Below are 19485 nucleotides of genomic sequence, written 5' to 3'. Positions count from 1 at the left end.
AAATTACTTCCCAAAGTACGAGATTTTTTTTCTATGACCCATTAGGAAAGAGCTAAGAAGCAATAGTCATCCACCTGCAGGATGAGGGCTGCATCAGCATTTTGGCACATAGTTTGCAACAAGAGATAAACTCAGACAATTGATATTGGGCTGCTGCCTGGTGACGTGGCTGGCCTCATCCCAAATCCACGTAAATGCTCAAAAGCTTACAAAAGCAGTGCAGTGACAGTGTAGGCCATATAATACTCTACGAATGCTCAAGCATCAGATTCTACTGATCTTTTTAAATGAGAGGAGCACAGCACAGTTGCTCGGTTATCCCAAAGAGGGTGATGTCCAGCATGTGGTGGAGGTAACTCCCAGTGTCAGAATTCCATCACAAATAAACCACTTGAAGCTGTTTATTAATAATAACTCTTCCTCCAAAACCTTTGTGCCCTCTGGGAATCTTCTGCTTCTTGTTACTTCTTCAGGTTAGGGTTGGATTATAATTTTTTTGTCTATACATTTGACTAGTGTCAGAGGACAGCAAGAAACTTCACATGCAGATGAACACTGTCATCCTGCCCTAAATGCTTTTTGTTATATAGTCCTTTTTCTCCACCCACCTATGCCTACTCTTATTTTGCACATCATTTCTGAGAAATGCTTCTTGTTTGGGATGTCTCGGGCCAGATTCAAAAAGAGAAACAGAAATGCAGTTAGCAATCTCCAGTATCCATGTCTTTTAAATCAGTTTTGGCCTGTCATTGAGTAATTATAGAGAAAATTTTCAGATTTCTCTATTGAGAAAAAGGTTGGTTCAGCCAAACATCGCGTGAGAAGGGTCTCTGCCCTATGTTGGTCACACACATAGGTATGAAGCCCTCTGCACACAGAGCTGCTCAGCCCCAAAGCCAAGTAGCTCCTTGGGTTGCGAAGGAGAAAACATTGGGGCTGTCAGAGGGCTCCAGGATGGATTAGATGCTTGCATGCAGCTGTGGTACCTCCCGGCACCAAGCTGAGACCAGCGTCAGGCTGTCCCCCCTCGCCCTGCGCTGAGGTCTACCAGTTCCCTTCTCAAAAAATGCAGAATGATTGTACTTCACCCTACAGTTTGCTACTTAAAAGCAGATAAATACTGAGCAGAAAAGCCATTTACATGGAGAAGTTCTTCAAAATGCTTATTTGTAATCTTCTTTGTGGAGGTGCTCCACTGAATCTTTCTGTGTGACAGTTGTCTGTCTTTGAGGGAATTCACTTCCCATACCTTGTGAATCCGTACAATTTGTTTAAAACATTAATTTTTGAGATGAAAAAAGCAAGCAGTTGTGACAGAGCTTTTTTTGTACACAAATTTTTTAACAACTATGTAAGATTTAGAAATTCTGCAGGTCAGATGCATTCCAAATACCATTTTCTAAGACTTAAGAGCTGCTGAGATACTCCATGCCTGCTATACTTACCAAGTTATGGCATGCCAAGGAACAAAAAGGCCTCCTCCCACCATAAGAGCAAAATTGCGAGTCATTATGTACATAATAGAGACAGGAAAAACACTCTCCATGATAACCTCTGTTTTCTTCTCCTAGTCCTAATCGGCATGTTCTATCTTGTAAATGTGATGTTCAAATGTACTAAAACTGCATTTATTAGGAATGTAGTGACAGTGACAGTGAGATTGAGAGTGATTCGAGCTCAGATGAAGAGCAGAGAATTACTACAAGAGTTTATCGACGACGGTTGATTCTGAAGGTATTTTGTGATTTGCATTCCTGAGGCGACGTTGGCATGGACGTGGGTTTGGACTGCTGTGTCAGAATGACAGTTTTGGCATACTGGAGTCCCTCTGGTAGTGTGCTTTCCATTGCCAGTATGTATTTATAACCAAGTGCTAGGTGGCCTTTCCTTGCTTAACCCAGAGGTTTATGGTTATCTTCTGCTGGAAAACAACTGTGCTGCATGGCATGTCGTGTTCTTCGCTGCCACTGTTTTGCATGGCATCTTAAAGACTACAGCTAGATGCAGTGTGTTGGTCTGTTGTAGAGCAAAATGAATTGCAGACAGCCATGGGTGACCATTTTTTTTCTTTTTTTCTATTTTCTGAAAAAAATTCTAAATTACAAGTTAAAAAATTGCAGGAACGTACAGGAGTGGGATATAGGAGAGTATGAGCCATGTACTCTGGTTGAAACTTGTGGTCCTAAGTGCTTAATGTGTTCTGGAAAACCTCCTCAAAACAGCAGGTGATCCTGATTTAAACGTACCAAAGTTAATAAAAGTCTTTGCATTGCCTTCAGTAGGCTTTCTTTGGCATATTTATTTACAGATGGCCTTTATTTGCAGCACAATATACTTTACATACTGATAACAATGGCGTAGTCATATAAATAATTGCATTTGGCCTTATGTTTTTTCTTGTATGGTCATGTAGCGTGGCATTATTTGCCTACAGCATATAGCATAAGAAAATAATTCTGCATCGGAAAACCATTATGTTAATCTCTCGGTAACTTACAGGATTTATTAGATTCTTATTAGAAAATCATGTAGCCAAGCCATGAAAAAGCCAGCCACCATAGTGCTATTACAGAACTAGCTGAGTTTGCCTAAGATATAATTGTTACTTTAGGAATGATTCGTGACACTCTGATTGCACATATCTATATTGCTGTTATTTGTATGCTTTGTGGAGAAGAGTACGCGTACAGGCACTGCACCTTTTCTATAATGTGGATAGCAGATAGGCTGCTCCGCACAGCTACTGATCTGTCCTAGATACAGCCACTTTCGGAAAAGGCAGGATGACGTTTCTGACTGTCTTCACCCTGAATTTCTTCAGTATGCTAGCCATGCTTCTGTTCAGGACAAGGCAGGAATTGCAAAAAATGAGCTCAGTAGAAATGAATATTTTGTCCAATACAAGGCGGAACCTGCTGCCTTCCATGAAAGGCCCTGGGCAGGTCAGGGTATATAACCCTTCATCAGTAATTCCCTCTGCAGATGGGACATGTCTGGTCAGAAATAGGAATGTGGTTTCTGTTTTCAAACGGGTCAGGCAGCCTGTGGGCGATTACAGACCCTTGAATGCTGTAAGAGCATTTCTGGTAAGACAGAAACTATCTGCGTGCTGAAAGTTTTAAAGGCTGCCTAGCTGCCCTGTGGCTGAGGTCCCCCACCCAATTCATGGCTGAACTATTTTGATGTCCACTGCTTTGGAGTCAGGAAATGTCGGAGTAGAAAAGAGAAAATATGTAAAAGGCAGCCTTCACTTGCTTCTCAAGTATATCCACTGTGTTTAGAGAAAGGCATTGAAAATTGTTTTTAAATGTGGTGGTATATTTGAGGGTTGAACTTTAAACAGAGCAACGGTAAAGCAGCGTATATAGTGTTGTAATCTGCAACTAGTGCAGATGCAGTCGGGAGGGTGGGCATGGCGAGTGGAGGCGGCTGAACCTGCTCTGTTGGGAACGTGTCTGATCTGAATTGGATTAGAGCTGTACCTGTCTCTTGATTAGAAAATACATGTGATACTTCTGTCATTTTCTGATGATTTATAGCTTCTTTTTTATCCCCCACTCTGCATCCCAAGACAAGCTTAGAACAAGAAAAATTTTCAAAGCAGCAATCACCAGGCCTTTTAGAGAAGGAGTTTGATGGTGGAAACAACCATTTCAATAGGTATATTTTGATCATGTAAAGCTCATGCATGTATGACATGTAAAGCTCATGCATGTATGACATGGAAGAATCAAGCTTTAACATTGGTAGGGATCTGGACTTTAATTTCTGCACATTCGTGGGAGTAGAGGTAGAGTTTGGGTGAACTGAAATCACTGCGAGAGCATGCACAAGCTGAGGAACAGCTCCTCGTTCAGGGGCGAGGTCTCAGGATACAGTGCTCAGAGGCAAGGAGCAACGCTCTCAGCCTGCAGGGTCAAAAATAAATCCTGTGTTTCTGCCACAGTGGTCAGGAGCCGCAGGCTCTCACCTGCCAGTGCCTGAGTGCCTGGCAAGCGGGTGCTGTGCCTGACCCCACAGCGCTGGTGCCCCTCTCTGAGGCTCGCACTGAGCGGGACTGGCATCACTTGCACAGAGCAGTAGCAAGAAGGGAATTGGGCTCTCCTTCTACTCCTGTGTTTTCTGATGCTCCTGGCTAGCCAAATAGTTGTTAAGGGGCAATGCGGAGTAGGAGGCAGGGATGTCTTCCTTCCATCTCTCCTGTCCCACAGGCAGCAAGCCTGCCAGACGCTGATGATGAAATGCCCCAGTGCTTTTCTGCGGCCATGGCTGGACCACAAGAGTACTTATCCTATACTGTCTTACGTTATGGTTACTTAGGAGCCAGCCCTAAAAATCTTTGTTGAGTTTGCATTCTCTGGAATAAAAACTGTTTTGAACATCTGAAAAACCTGGGTGCAGGCTTCATAAATGGATGGCAGTGCTGTGCCCATGCCGTCGGCCCGCTCTGCTGGCTTGTGCCATCACCAGCAGCAGGGAGGGGATGAGGGTGCATTTGGAGGCTCCGCTGGGCAGAGCTGCACATGGGACCTGCGTTGTTCTACTGTAGCGTATATTCATTACTGCCTGCGTGTTGCATTGAAAGCAAGAGAGGTACTCACGTAGCCTGCAGGGATGAAGTTTGGTAACGCCAAAACCTTGAGGATAAATTGAGTGCTGTGGAAAAAAGGCTTTGCTGTGTGCCTCCACAGCTACTGTCAGGGCTGAATTGCTTCATTACCTTTGTTCTTCTTTCCCAACTTGTTTTTGCTTTCAGTGCCATTCTGCGTTATTGCTAACACTATTACTTCCGTTTAACTGCTACCTTAGTTTTCTGTCCTGGCCCAAATATGGAGAAAGGCTTTTCTCTCGCCCAGAGGTATTTTCCCAGCAGTCCGAGAGCTGAGTCCTGTCAAGTGTTTAGCACTCTGGAGCACATTCCCATGGGATTTAGCACTTCAGAGGGCTGAGCCCATAAAACCAGACAAGCAAGGACTGATGCCCATTTCCACATGTAATAGGATCGTATTCTAACCTCAAGGTAGTGCAGATGTTTTTGTTTTTGCTTCCTTTCCCCTCTTCTGTTCACATGGCGGATTGATGGGATGGGGCATTGCAAAAGAAACAGGGTTTTATGGTAGTGCAGGAATGCGAGCAATTAGCACACAAGGGAAAAATAAGAGTGCTGCCACAATGTGCACATTCAGAGCCTGATCCAAAGCTCCTTTTATTCAGTCATGACAGAAATCAGTGTCTAATTTTTCATGCTTTTTCAGAGGTTGTTAAATCTTTCATGGGTACAAATTTTTGGCAAAAACTGTTTAGTAAGATTCTTGCCAAAAGGTTTATGGTAGAATTTTGTAATGGAAAATAAAATAGATTTCTAAGCAGGGGTTATTCAAATCTGATGTCATTTTGTATCTTGTACTTTTGTTATTTCTTGCCAATTTTTATTAAAGATTTATTTGTCTCTTTCCATGCATTTTGCCCATGAAATTCCACCCCACCCCCCCACCCCCCTTACTGAGTGCGGAGGGTTTGGTTCAGCCTGCACTGGAGAAGTGGCATGGGAGCCTGAGCAGCAGTCAGTCAAAACTAGAACCAGCAGCTTTCATGATCTCATTATTCAGAGGAAACTTATTTATGGAAAATGAAAATGTGGCCATCCTGTAGGTGAGAAGAATTAAGGGCCTGTGCCCCACGTAAGGCACGTGGGAAGCGTTTTGTGTACTCAGCTGGGCGCAGGCTCTCCGCTGCAGTCCCTGCCAGGCTGGGAGAGCTGCAGAATTGCTCTGCTCCGTAAGTGCCCTCACCCCATCTCGCCCTGGGATCGACCGGCAGGGTCGAAGCTGCCGGCCTCAGTAAGATAGCACGGAGGTAAATTAAAACACAGGCTACAAGTGCTGTTATAAGGTCTGTTCATCATGTTGGCCTCCATGCAACAAGCAACAGACCTATGACCCAGCTCCCGGTATTGGACTATACTCTGCCCCATTTGCGGCACCGTTTCCTTTCAGGTCTCCTTGGCTTGCCTGTTGGTTTGTTGGGCTCCCCCCCCCTCCCCCCCCCCGGCTTTAAAAACGCATCTGCAAACAAGCAAGTACAGACTCAGCACAGGCGCAGGCAGAGAGTTGTAGCATCTGATTAACAAGGTCTCCCTGAGTAGGCAGAACTCACTAATGAAAATGACCTTAATGAAAGATGTTTGTTTCTACTGCCACTGCCACAGAGGCTTGAGACCCCAAGGAGACTGAGGCGCAGCTGCTGTTTATGCATTACAAGAATGTGGTCTTGAGACTGAAAGGATTATGTCTTGATGGTGGCTGAGGCCGGTAAGGGAAGAGGTCTGAGCGCTTTGTACAGCTCCTGTTCCCATTGCAGCATTGCCCCTGGTCTTTGGTGAAATTAAATATTTAGGATCTTTCCATCTTGCTTATTTCCGTCTGCTTTTAAATTCCTTTTTATCCATCTGGGTAAGAGACATCCAGCTGCACCTTTTTTCTCTGCTGTTACAACAACACTAGATGTATAGGAGGAATAAAAGGGGCTATTATCCCTTTAGTAACAAAACAAACATGAAAGAAAACCAGAGCTCTTACAAATCTGCGGTGAACTTTGGCACAATACTGCAGCACCGACTGTATAACTCCATTTATCTGGAGGTCCCTGGGAACACCCATAATCTGCAAATAACTGTTAAGAAAACCAGTGGAGCTGGCGGAAGGCTTTGAGGAAGCGGCTCTTTGCTTCTCCTGCCCTGGAGGGCAGCGGGGAGAGGATACCAGCTGGTTTTGGCAGAACTACGCTCCAGCGAGCAGGGTGACATTAAAGCACTCTGCTTTGCAAAGCTTCCTGGCATGTTCTGGGGCTGAGGCTTGCAGACTGCAGCCTTTGTATGGTTTAGTCCCAGGGATATAACCGAGCTTCCAGTAATCGCGGTATTAAGTTTTCTCCCTGCCTTTCTAAAGCTCTTCATATTGTGACAGTGATTTCGACTGGTCAAGGGTAAAATGAAGCCCACATAAGTATGATGCAGCAGAAAGAATTTTATTCTTTAGCTGTGACGCAGATGCACCAGCTTTGTGTTTAAAACCAGCTTTTGTTGACAAGGTCATCTAATGTGCCATTCTTACCCAAAGCTGGTTTGAGATCTGAAAACTGCCAGTGGGTAAGGGGGTTTTTTCCTAGCAAACATCCATCTTTATAACTGCATAGGATTAAAAACGTCAGTAAATCAGATCTACCTCCTGCCAATTGTGAGACCTCCTGCAATTTGTTTAACTACCCACCAGCAAGAGAATTGTGAAAGCTGGATTTCATGCGTGCTGACTGCTGAGTATTTACAGCACTTATCCTTAAACTGTGCTTAAAGGAGCATGTAGCTAACTAAAAACCAAGATCCACTATACCTTTAAAACTGCATTTTCTTCCAAGAGACATCTTTCAGTGCATCAATACATTTTTCATTTTAAAGCTGAACACAGTAATTCTCACTAACTGTTTTAAGGAATAACCTTGCTCATAGCGGCAGTAAGGATTCAAAGGACCAGCACATGCAAGCAGTATTGGCCTGCCAGGTAGTGTGGTGACCTTGCTACTGGCCATGTTGTTTTATTTCTGTTTTTAATGGTTTTTATTGTAGTGGCTTTGGAAATCCTATTCATGAGAGGGAACCTCTCCATACCTCAGTGCTCCATGGGGTGGGAGGGACATCTGGGCCAGGGTTCCCTCCTGTCCCTTAGGGCACCGTGTGGGAGCCCACTGGAGAATCTCTGAGCCCACGGGTGGGAGGCCAGGAAAGAAACTGTGCAGCTAGTTCCCCATCTGCTATGCTTCTGATTAAAGTATTAAGTCTCCAGAATCAGTATTTCTCCCTGTTTCATTGTGACTTGGAAACCCCACAGGTTTCAGTTCCCAAAACCTTTACCCAGTCGTCACCCCCCTACTGCAGCAGCAGTCCCTGTGCTGTTCTCATTTCTGCTGCCTCGTTCACGAGAAAGGAAGGAGCAGGCTGCCGTCGTTGGGGCCCCGCTCACCGGGGGGGACAGCCTCTTACTTCCCTCCTCCTGCACGTAGCCTGACATCGGTGCTTACGCAGGTATACAATTTCGCCTTCCCGTGAATTCTGGGGAGTTGTTGTATTGTATGGGCCCAGCCCAGGCTCCAGCAGCCATTTGTTCTGCCGTGCTTCTTGTAGGAATGCCACTGTTCCCAGGCCTGGGGACCTCAGCTAGGTCCCTTCAGCCCCAGGTGTATTTCAGACACAGGACCTCATCCTTATGTCCCTACGCGGTGACGCCTGCCTCGCTGCGGAGCCTGCCCTTCTCTTGGTGATGCTTCATAAACCATCAAAGTTCAAGTTTTACAGTTTCTATATAGCCTGTGAAAGCGTGGGGAAAGAGACATGTAAAATGTCCCAAAGTGTTTAATTACTTAATTATCAAGCAGTGATTTTGATACAGCTTTCAATATGAAATAAGCAAAAATTCTGCACTTCTGAATAATGACAAATGCTGACTGGGGGCTTGGTTAGCGGCAGAGCTGCGCTCTGCTATTCCGTCCTCCCCTCTGGCTTCTGCCTGCTGCAATCCCTCTAAGGCGAGTAAAATGGAAAAGCTTGGCTGTAGAAAAGATGGCAAATGGCTTGTAAACGAAAGGAAAGGTTTATTTGGTTTAGAGCTTAGAAATAGCATACAAACCTAATGTTATAATGTACATATTGAAAAAGCTGTGTTTGTAGGGAAAATGGTTAAAAAAAATAAACATGGCATCACTACATTTGTTCATTATAGAGCAGGAGCTTATGTAAACTATGTAGCATATAGACCACAGTAAATAGGAATTATATTTGCCTTGTGCTGCTTAGTACATGGACGCATTATGGAAGATTGATGTTGAGCTGTAGTAATCTCATTTCAAATATTATTTTGTTGTTAATATTGGTATAACGTGTTTTATACAATGCTTCTTTCTGCTTCCTCTCTCTAGATGCCATTTTTTCCATAGTGGGTTGAGGGTGAGGGGAGAAGAAAAGTTTTAAGGATTTTTTTTGTTTGTTTGTTTAAAGGGTTATTCGTTTACATGTGGAAATTTTTCATATGTAGGCCAGCTACATTATGATTATATTTGTTTTATTTCTATGAAATAAACAAGCACAGACGATGGGTATTTTTGAAGCATCAAATGCAGTGCTTGCTTCAGCACCCAGGTTTGAAAACATGACTTTATGAGGTAAAATTGTCTTCCAGAACGTAAGTTCATGACTGCCAGCTAGCCTTAGACTCTAAAGTAATGTCATTTATTTATAATTTGAACAATAATTCTTGTAGTGGTATTAAGTCACTAGCATAGCAGTTAGGAAACTGCTTGTACATTTATTTACGCTGGTCTTATAAATTGCTGGTACTACAAGAAGCGATGACTGGAGTGCTGCCGATCTCAGTAAGTCGTCCACCAGGCTGCCGAGGCTCCTCGGCAAGGTGGCAGGTGCTACCGTGCCAGGAGAAGTGTCACATAAGATACCTTTCTCCATTTTGTAAATGCTGAGAAGTCTCGTCTTGTGTGTGTGTGTTTAAGATCTTGTGTTTAGCAAGCTATAGGCAGAGCTGTCTTTTTAAATCCCAAATTTCCCCCACCTTCTTTTGGTGTTAGACCATATTTCTGTGTGTGCTGGGCACTGAGAAGCTGCGGAAAGCTAATGGATGTCCGATTAGAGATTATATCATCATGAATTTGTGCCTCCATCTCATAGGACTCAGACTGACCGCAAGATGATTTGTTGCCCAGAGAGCTTCATGTCATGAATTAGTTAATAAGAGCAATGTGCTAGAAGCTCACTACAGGCTTTAAGGACACATGTTGTAGAATAAATGCACAGGTACTGGCATGCTAAACGAGCAAGGCTTTCATACTATTTGTGTGACATAAAGCAAAACTGTTACATAAAGTTGAAGCTAGCATGTGCTTGTTGCTTGGATTGGTGTGGAAATATGTGTGGGTTTGGCAGAATATAGGCTATATTGCTAATCTTATAACACGTTCTTTAGGGTGAGGAAGCAAAAAACATTCCTGGTGAATCTGTAACAGAGGAACAGTTTACCGACGAAGAAGGCAACGTCATCACGAGAAAAGTAATCATGAATTACATCACTGCTCTGAGTCTTTGCATTCAAGTAACTTCTTTTAACATACTTTCTCCCTTTAGAATCTAGGAAAAAAAAAAAATCAATACTTTTCATGTATTGCTTCCCACAGATCACCCGGAAGGTAGTAAGACGCGTTGTTATTCCCCATGAGAGGAAAGTTGGTGAAATGGTAATGGAACGGGGACTGCCAGGAAATAACAGTAGGCGCGGAGGGTTGTGTTGACTGCTAAGGGCTGGAGGTTTGCATTTAACAAGAAGCCTTGGCAAAGTGCGGTGCTTGCGGTTGTTGACAAGTTGTGCGTGTGGGCAGGGGTCTCGGTGCGGTGTGCAGGCAGGGGCTATGTCAAGGGGGCCCAGCTGAATTCTGTCGGCACAGAAGCATTAAGGCCTGTTTCTGTGTAACAGGCGGCAGGCTTAAACCGTAGGTTTGCGGCCTGTTTTGTGCCGTCAAGATGAGCCACGTCAGCGGGTTTGGTTAAGCCCTTGCAGAATTTGTGCCTTACACCCGTAGGGGTAGTGTATTTCTTTTTCACCAGCCCAAAGGAATGAGCCACAGTCTGGTCCCCACCGGCCTCTCGCTCACCTTCGTAGTACCCCTGTGCTAGTGACTGAGGGTTTGCAGGATTCAGGGGAAGGTGAACATACCCAAGCAATGGTATCCCGTGCAAGCAAGCACCAAGACAGGATCTGCTCGCCAGCAATGAAAATCGGAAGCCCTTCTGCAGGGCTGGACTGTGCCCAGCTTCAGCACCCCCAAAAAGAAAGGAGGGCAGCGGGAAGGGCAGGCCCGTTGTGCCCCAGCACGCCCCAGCCCCTCTTGCAGGGGGCTCCGGGGGTATGGGCAGGCGCGGGCAGGCTGTGCCTCGAGCTGTCCTCTGTCCCCAGGAGGCCTCGGGGGAACGGGCAGCACCTCTGGAGACAAATGGCTTAGGGGAGCTCGGGCCTATGCTCCACTAAAGTTGTCATTTGGGGTTAATGGAATTTTTGTCTGAGTGAAAACAGATTCAGAAACAAAGATAACAAATACTCTTTATCTGCTGGTAATTAAAAAAAAAAAAAAAGGGGATGACACAGAAATAGGAGAGTTAAAACAAACATATTTCCATCCCCTCTTTCATAGTCCTTTATGAGGGAAAAAATAAATCCTGCCCAGCAAAGGGGAAACATTTTCAATTTGCTGCACCAGATTAGATTAGTCGGAAACTACAAATAGTTACGAATACATCAATGCAGATCACCTGAGGGGTAAATTCTGCCGATAACCACACGTAAGCAGATGCCTTTCTCTGATGTGAACGAGGCTTGTGATTACTGGAGTATTTATTTTTAGATGATTATTGAGCTACTTTTAATGAGCAAAGATGAACTTTATTTTGGGGTTTGCTGGGGTGTTTTTTTAAAGACACTGAAACCTGCACTGCTTGTCACTATCATTGATTTTACTTCTGCGCTGCTTCGGCGGTGGATTTTGCTGGCTTTCTTCCTCCTCCTTTTATTCCATTACTAACCTGCTCACTTTAAAGCACAGACGTTGTGAAACATCATAACAGCAGCCATGGCCTATGCTGTTGGAAATGTCTGCCCATCCCAGCTGACCCAGGAGGCTGCTTGGGAAAGGGGATTTTCCTTGATGGTGGTGCTGAATCCCGCTGCAGTTGATGGCAGGGGCTCTGCCGAGGGCTGCCAGCTGGGCACTGCAACCCAGGGGTTGTGCTGAAATTGTAGACCTGTGTTTTCTACTTGAAGATGATATTTCAGGCCTGTGCTTTTGCAGCTCAGCAGAGTGGATAAGTAGATTGTGTGTATCTTTGAAATGAAGTGTTAATGTGATTTAACTGCTTTTTACTTATCCTGTTACAGCAAAATGTGGAGCCTGTTTTGAGAGCAGGTTCATAATTACGAGCACTCTCTGCAGACTATGTTAATGTTTATACTTTTCCTTTAAAACAGGGAGAAGCTTATAAGGTTAAGACAAAGAAAGAAGTCAGACATGTGGAGAAGAAAAGTTACTCATGAAAGCTGAAAGCCGACCACTGAACGGTCAGTGTGACCAATTTTCTTCCATTGCTAAAGCCTTTTGCCAGCACAGTGCTGCGCAGTACGGGGGCTGGCACCTGGGCTGTGCAATGGCTTGCCTTCTGCTACCTTGACATTGCTTTCAAGCTGCAGAGCTGAATAGATGACCCTTGATCTTGTAAGCTGAAAATGACCTTGAGTTCATGTATAGAAACTGAGCTTTACTTCTTGGAACATAAAGCAAAGCAATACTGAGGCACGTGTAAGATTTTTGGGAGTTTTACAAAGTGTAGCGTCTGTAATCCATGGCACTTTCTACTTCTTAAGGTCAACTTAAATACAAATAGCGAAGGAGTTGCACACATGTATATCTACTGGGAGTGAAAGGCTTCTTCCACCGTGAGGCGTGTGATCCGAGGGCAGTTACGCAAGTCAAAGTCCTTGTAAGAGCTAGTGAAGTGTCTCAATATTTGCCAACAAATAATCCTTACTAACTGTTTCTTGTGAATTTTATTGATCCAGCCTTAAAATCTGTAACAAAACAGCAGCTGACAGTATAAGGGCTTCCCAAACTAAAACCAAGTGCACACACTAAGACACCCTTGCAGTGGCTCTGTAACAGCGTGCCGGAGCACCGTGAAGCCAGAGGCTGCTGTGGCTCAGTCACATAGCCATAGTCACGCAGCAAATGTACCTGTAAATACAGGAGGAGCCAGTCTGTGTCTGTCAATGCTGGTCAGTCAGTCATGGCTTCAAGTGCATATGCTTACCACGTCCCTGTCTTTTTTTCTACTCAGACCTTTTCTTAGCTTTGGTGGGGTTTAGGAATGGGGCAGAAAAAGAGTTTATGAAGTGCAAGTCTATGTGTTATCCTTTTCCTATACATCTGGTATGGGATTGACTGTAGGATTTAAGAACAGGATAAACAGGACCTGGAAAACATACCGGATAGTGATGTGGAGGTAAAGGACAGAAGCAGAGTCTCTCCTGAGTCACTAGTCCCTTCCGACTGCTGCAATGTAAGGTGGCCTCTGAAGCCACCTGGCCGAACGGGCTTTCTGTGCATGTAAGTAGTGCCATTTGAGACCAGCAGCACTCAGTGTGTGGGATCTAGCTGAGGGCTTTATGGGGTCAAGCCCTAAGGACCGAGCCCTGCGAGGCGACTGGCGTGCTTTCAGCATCTGGTAAGCACCTACTGCGTCCACCTAGCATGACCGCTGAATTCCTGCTTTTACTGAGAGCCCTCCCGTGTGTGCTAATGGAATAATACTGCTTCATGTAGCTTGCTGGTCAATGTACTCATAAAATACTTAGTTTTGAAAAGGGAAGTGATTCTTTTGACATGTCTTTCTCCTTCATGGAGCTCAAGGATACGGGAGGAAAGCAAGCCAAAGGAATGGCGCTGTTTGTATGAAATTGTGTCCCATGTTGGCTCCTGTGCTTCTCCACTGTCAATCTGCAGGGGGAAAGCAGTGGAAATTTGTGAATTTGAAGGCACTGAAGGCAAGATGGGGCATCGAACCCCATAAGCAGTGAAGATAAAGAGCCTGCCGGCATACAAGCATGATGCAATACACATTGGGGATAAGAGAGAAGCATTTCATTTTAAAGTAAAATGGCATTAATAAGGCAGTCCTTGCCTAATGTATGAAACATATTCTGACCTTCAGAAAGCCAGAGTCTGAGTTCCTCGGAACCAAATTTGCTCCTATGACTGCTTGATGCATTTCTCTTGTGATTTTCAGTAGGCAACTCCTCTGTGCTAGAGCCCCTGAGGAACATGGAGAGTCGTCCTTAGATAATAAACCTTTGCTCAGGGGGAAACTTTGTCCCGAAAGATGAATCTCTGCAATCCAAACTTTGATATGATAAGCATGACCAAGTGTGCATTAAGTAATTGTAAGCCCAGTCAAGAGTCTATTGAAAAAATTTTATTTGAATGCAGGAGTGGATGTATTTGCACAGACAGGGGATTCTGATAGAAAACCAGTTTGTTTCTTGATCACAAACGACAAAAAAATCCTGTTTGGGAGGCAGAGGTGTTGCTTTTCCTTTGAACGTTTGAAAAAAATCACAATGTTAGCTAGATTTTGCTGCAAAAATGTCTTTGTCACATTCCAAATAAACCCACTGCGAAATATAGGTTGAAAGGAAAAGCCAAGAACTTTTGCATGCAATTCTGCAGGACGGCACTGCATGAGCCGGCGTGACTGCTGCAATGTGAATAGGTGGCTTTTAGCAGCAGGATAGATTTATGACAACCATAGACGTGGGCAAGGACAGATTGTTTTAGCATAGAAGGAGAGCGCCAGCGCTCCCGGGGGATGCGCGTGGACCTGTGACCTGATTAGTAAACAGGCATGTCCATGCCAGCCTGAATCCCGCAGGCGCTGCGCAAGCCTTGCTCCCAAACAGGCTTCCCTGCACCCAGGTGCTGGGGAGCCCGCAGGTCTTCCAGCTCTGGTTCACCGGTGTGTTTGTATTTCTGCTTCCCGCCTCCTTGCTGCAAAACATCGCTGTTGTACAACAGATGTAACAAACTTGCTGTCCTTATGCGCACGGCTGCATGACCGCTTTTGGATGGGCGAGAGAGCAGGAGCTGGACCCCCTGTCTCCTCGGTGCCACTCACGCGAGCCAGGCAGGAGATGGATGAGGCTGCTCCTCTTCTTTGCTTTGTCCTTCGCCAAGCCTCCTAAAGGCTGGACTCTGCATTCCTGGCTCTCCCGGTCACGTTCCCCGAGCGACCGGCAGAGGTGGATGTGCAAGGAGCACAGGTTTTCCACCACCATGGGGATGCTTGCAAACAATAAACAAAAACGTGCTGTGAAAGCAGCAGCTCCCTCATTCTGGAGATGATGCTATTTCTTCCTCCTGTTTCTTGTCATCATCTGATCTGATGAGCTGGTACTTTGTCTGGGGTGATGAAATGCAGCGTGTTGCAAATGTATTTGTAAATGAGTTCACAAGCAACGTGGACGTCTGCAGCTGCATTTTCCCTTCATGCTGGGAGCTCAACTAATGTCATTACCTACCAAGAAAGTGTGTCATTTATCCTATTGCGGAATTCCATAATGCCAATTAGAATTTTTCTGTTTAGTCAGGGAAAGGCACAAAACTGATTATAACGAGATATTCTGAAATGATTTGTGCTATCTTTTCTTTCCATAGGACTGTGTGCTTTTACTGCCAGTATTCTAGAGGGACGCTCACGGAAGAAAAATCAACAGGAATTAAACATTCACCTATAAAAGTGTGCGTGTGTTTGCTGCTTCCACACATTAACCGCATGGTTTTTATGCAAAAACAAAAACAAACAAAAAAAAACCAAACAAAAAAAATTAATTTAGCATGAGCCAATTTACAGAGCATGGAAATTCACGTTCATTCACAGGATTGGAGGGTGCGCAGTTACCAATGCAGTGTATATACAAGATGCCATGCTGTTAACAGCTTCTTTCAAGCAGTTTGATGTCATCTCAAAAGAAATAAATTCCTGTGGCCAGAAGGGATGTACGAAGACGAAATGGTTAAACCATGGAAAGACACTAAAATTACTAAAATCCACAACAGCTCGCCTTATTTTTCTTGGACCCAAACTGTCAGGGTATAAAACACTATTTGTTTCTTTTTTAAACATCAATAGTTTTGCTGTAAATAAATAACACTGTATAAATTCTAACAAAATAGAATAAATGTTGATAAGGCACTGCCTTTTCGATCACAAACAGAATATTGCAAATGCATTGAGCAGGCTAGGTGTCTCAAATGGCTGCACCTACAGGGATATTCTGGGTGTATCTTCACAGATTCTTGTATATTAGCAATTATAATGTTTGTATATGCAAAAACGCTAGCTTGATTTTAAAAAAATCTTTAAAATCTGCTGCAAATTTAAATGATTCCCAAAATGAGGAATTCTGTAGTTCTGTGAAAATTTTTCTTCAGAGTACTAATATTTTGATGCATGTGTTTCACCTTATTTTGATTAAATCTTTTCCAGTTTTGCAGACACTATACCGCAACATGAAAAATAAGATTTTATCTGTAAACACAAAGCCCTTCATCTAATATTTGTTGCTGTTGCCAATTTTTCAATGAAATGACCTAAAACCCATAACATATACAGTAGTTGCATTATGGGGAGGGGGGTGCTATCTGTTCTCGCTTTATAACGGGGGTAATGCTTGCAGCTTTAGAAGTGGGTTGGTGCTCTAAGGAGCACAAGTTTGGGATATTTTTAAATGAACTGAAGAGAAATTATTAGCTAATAGACTGGCAGCACGCTGTAAAATTATTACTGTATTGTGTACTGGCTATAAGATGTAGAATCTTTCAGTAAGCCAATCATCTGTAATCATCCTAGCAGTGTAATATTAGGTTGTTAAGGCTGCTGTGTTTTAAAGGGCATTTTTATTTGGGTTTTGGTGAAATACTTTAATTTGTTGATTATATTCATATGGAAACAGCATTCATTGATAATAGCTCTAATTACATATGTATGAAAACAACAAACACTGGATGATCTAGTTGATTATTTAAGCATAAAATAAATTGTGTTAAAACTCTTGGATAACGTGTATTTGGCAGTGTTCTTGTGCCCTGTAGACGTGCGGCTTCGCAAGGCCAGCTGTTAACCACCCCTGGCTTTTTGCTTCTTTTCCTCTCCGTTTCTTTTGTCTGACCCACCTCCTCCTCGTCTTCCCAGTGTGCCAGGCCATCGCTTGGCAGGCTGTCCCCAGGTAGGGGGAACGGGAGGAAAACGCAGCAGCCAGCCCATCCGCAGCAAAGCTAAGGAAAACCCACCTCCCTGCGACGCAGGAGACCTCCTCGGGCGTGGGGACAGGACCTGTGCAACAGGGGTGTGCGCAGACTCTTCTCCAACACGTGTTAACTCCGGACCGCCTTTAATTTCTTTCGCCCCATCGAGAACCAGGAAAAACACTAGCAAAAGCAGTTTTCTTCCCAGCGTGTATCAGTCAGACCAAGAACCAACCCACTGCAGGTGATGTAAATAAAAGTGCACATCTCCTGTGTATCGCGTGCACTTCCTCTATATTATAGGTGATGGACCACTATATATATAAAATGTGGCCAAACCAAAGTTTTGTAGGCAGCATCAGTACACGCTCCCCGCTCTGGACCGCAGGCTTCTGCTTGCGTGCAATACATAAATTTTATTACTCAGGGTTCAGTTTTCCCTGGCTTTCAAGGCAATGTGAAGATGATGTATTTTACCCCAGCTTGGCACCTGAGGAAGCACCGCTGCTACAGATCCAACTCGGGCTGCTCCTCGTTATCTGCTGACCCACGCGGGAACCAGTCCCCACCTGGGGTCAGTCAGCAAAGCTCTCCTGGCTGTGGTGAGAAGCACTTGGCATCAGGAGAGCGTAACAGGTTGGTTTGTCCATGTCTTCAACTTAGTAGGGCTGCCAGCTTTTGAAGCAGTGGCAGTACATGAAGTGGTTTCCATCATTTTAGCAGCCAGTCTGTGTTGCAATGGACGTTTTTACCTAGGTCAGGATACCGCTGGTACAATGCCGATGGTTCAGGTCCTTATGCCAGAGTCTGGAGGGCAAATGCCACTTAGGCCGCTGGAGAACAAACACATCTTATTGCAGGTCACAGTCCAACAGCAGCGATTGCGCTCCTGGAGACCTCGCCGCCCAGTCGCCTCCCTCCCGCTCGGGAGTACCCAGATCAGCTGAATGAAAAAGAATGTTTTTAGTAAATGGTGTGTGGATGTATATATTTAATATTATACGATGACTTTACAGTTGGAAGCAAAGCCTGTGGTGGCGACCAGCAGGAAGGCAGGAGCAGCACTGTAGAAGAGCTTCACTTCAGCTCTCTGTAACAGCGTTCGAAAGGCAGCGTTTCATTGGGCTCATCTCTCTCCTCTGCCTGGTCCCCGGTTGATGCCTGACGCTGATGAGGAAGAAAGCTGTGATTGCACCTGGCACGGTTGCTCTGGCAGGCAGAGGCTCTCTGTATGTAGACAGAAAAGTGGGGTTGCCTGTGCAGCTGGCAGAGGCGTGTAGGGGAATCTCGACAGGTCTCCTGCCGCTGGTGGTGATTTGTGTGGCACCTTCAAGCTCGGGGAGTTGGTCTTGACCGTGACAGCAGCCGTGAGCAGCTGCTGGCTCACCTCAGGGCTCCCAAGGATGCTTCTGCGGCAAGGCCCAGCCGTGGGCAGCGCTCAGCACCCGAGCAGGCCGCGACCATGGCAGACGCGCCTCTCGGGCCAGCAGCGTACGTGCCTGGGCAGGGCCGTCCCCCACCGCTGGCAAGTCCCAGTCCTCCAGCTCCTGCCGCGCAGGCCGGCCGTGTCGCTGCTTGCTGCCTCCCGTGAAGCTTTGATACAACGGAGACGGCGAAGGTTGGAACGGGAACGCTGTAGCTCAATTTGCAGAGTTTAAAATTTCACATTAAATGTTGCACAAACAGGATTTTCTGGGTGTTGGTTTGTTTTGCACTGTGTGTGTTGATTCCAACGGTAGCTCGGGATATTTGGGAAAAACAAGGTTGAAGCATAAAATGGTCATTTGAGAAGGAAAACAGAAATCTTGCCAGTACTAGCAAACAGCACAGACAGCCCTGGAGTGAGTGAGGGCTCCACCTCCAATGTGCGCTTTTGTCTTTTTTTCATATTTTCTCCAGTGAGAACATTCCCCTTAGAGGCCAAATTGTAAGTTGTGGGACTTCTATTGCATCTATTAAAATAAACTCGATTGCTAAATAGGGCGTTCTTTTCATCCCTTGATATTTGTTTTAGCACTACCTAATAATAATGCTGCAGAGTATCCTACCATACTTTTTCCATTTCTGAAAGAATATCAATTACATTTTATTTGTGGCCGGTAATAGTTTTAATGTCAGAAATTCTAAGAGCTCCTGTAGTGCAGAGCTGACATTAGCGGGATAAGTGGCAGTCGCTTGCAGGATTGCAGCACCCTGCTAATTAATGCTAATTTCCTGGGGGGTTGTTTAGCACGGGCTTTGTCTGTAGCGCGCCCTGTGCAGGAGATCGAGACGTGCTCTGCCGGGGGCTGCCGCAGCCTGCCGTGCGGGGCACGCGCCCCCAGAAACCTCGCTGCGGAGGGAGTTTATAACTGGGGCTTCTTTGGGCTCAATCAAGTCAATAAAATTTGATGAAACTCACTGAAGGCCATCGGTGGTGATTTTTCTCACGTAACCTATACGATGTCAGCAAACTGGCTGCGAGCAGCTTGGCCTGGAGAAAAGCAGGTGCCACCGCGGCAGGGGTGCGAGCGAGGCCCCGTGCGGTCGGAGGCCTCCGCAGGGGCAGCAAGGACGGCGTCGGGGCAGCTCTCCTGCCCCGCCAGC

At 45.2% G+C, this 19485-nt stretch overlaps 1 protein-coding gene across 1 annotated transcript in view; it reads left to right on the top strand.

Moving 5' to 3' along the window:
• ANK3 (ankyrin 3) overlaps positions 1-16708 on the top strand; it is a gene marked incomplete at its 5' end in the record, with an annotated part of 212243 nt that extends 195535 nt beyond the window's left edge. Inside the window, 5 exons of the mRNA XM_082309097.1 lie at positions 1636-1734; positions 10026-10109; positions 10234-10293; positions 12075-12164; positions 15310-16708. Of these exons, the coding sequence (XP_082165223.1) occupies positions 1636-1734; positions 10026-10109; positions 10234-10293; positions 12075-12140 (309 nt within the window). The 3' untranslated portion in view covers positions 12141-12164; positions 15310-16708. The remainder of the gene's footprint in view (positions 1-1635; positions 1735-10025; positions 10110-10233; positions 10294-12074; positions 12165-15309) is intronic.
• Positions 16709-19485: the final 2777 nt, after the last annotated feature.

Source organism: Platalea leucorodia (assembly GCF_965183815.1).
Source record: "Platalea leucorodia genome assembly, chromosome: 4".
Classification (NCBI taxonomy): domain Eukaryota; kingdom Metazoa; phylum Chordata; class Aves; order Pelecaniformes; family Threskiornithidae; genus Platalea; species Platalea leucorodia.
Note: the sequence above shows the minus strand (reverse complement) of the source record. Positions and strands in the feature narration are given on the sequence as shown.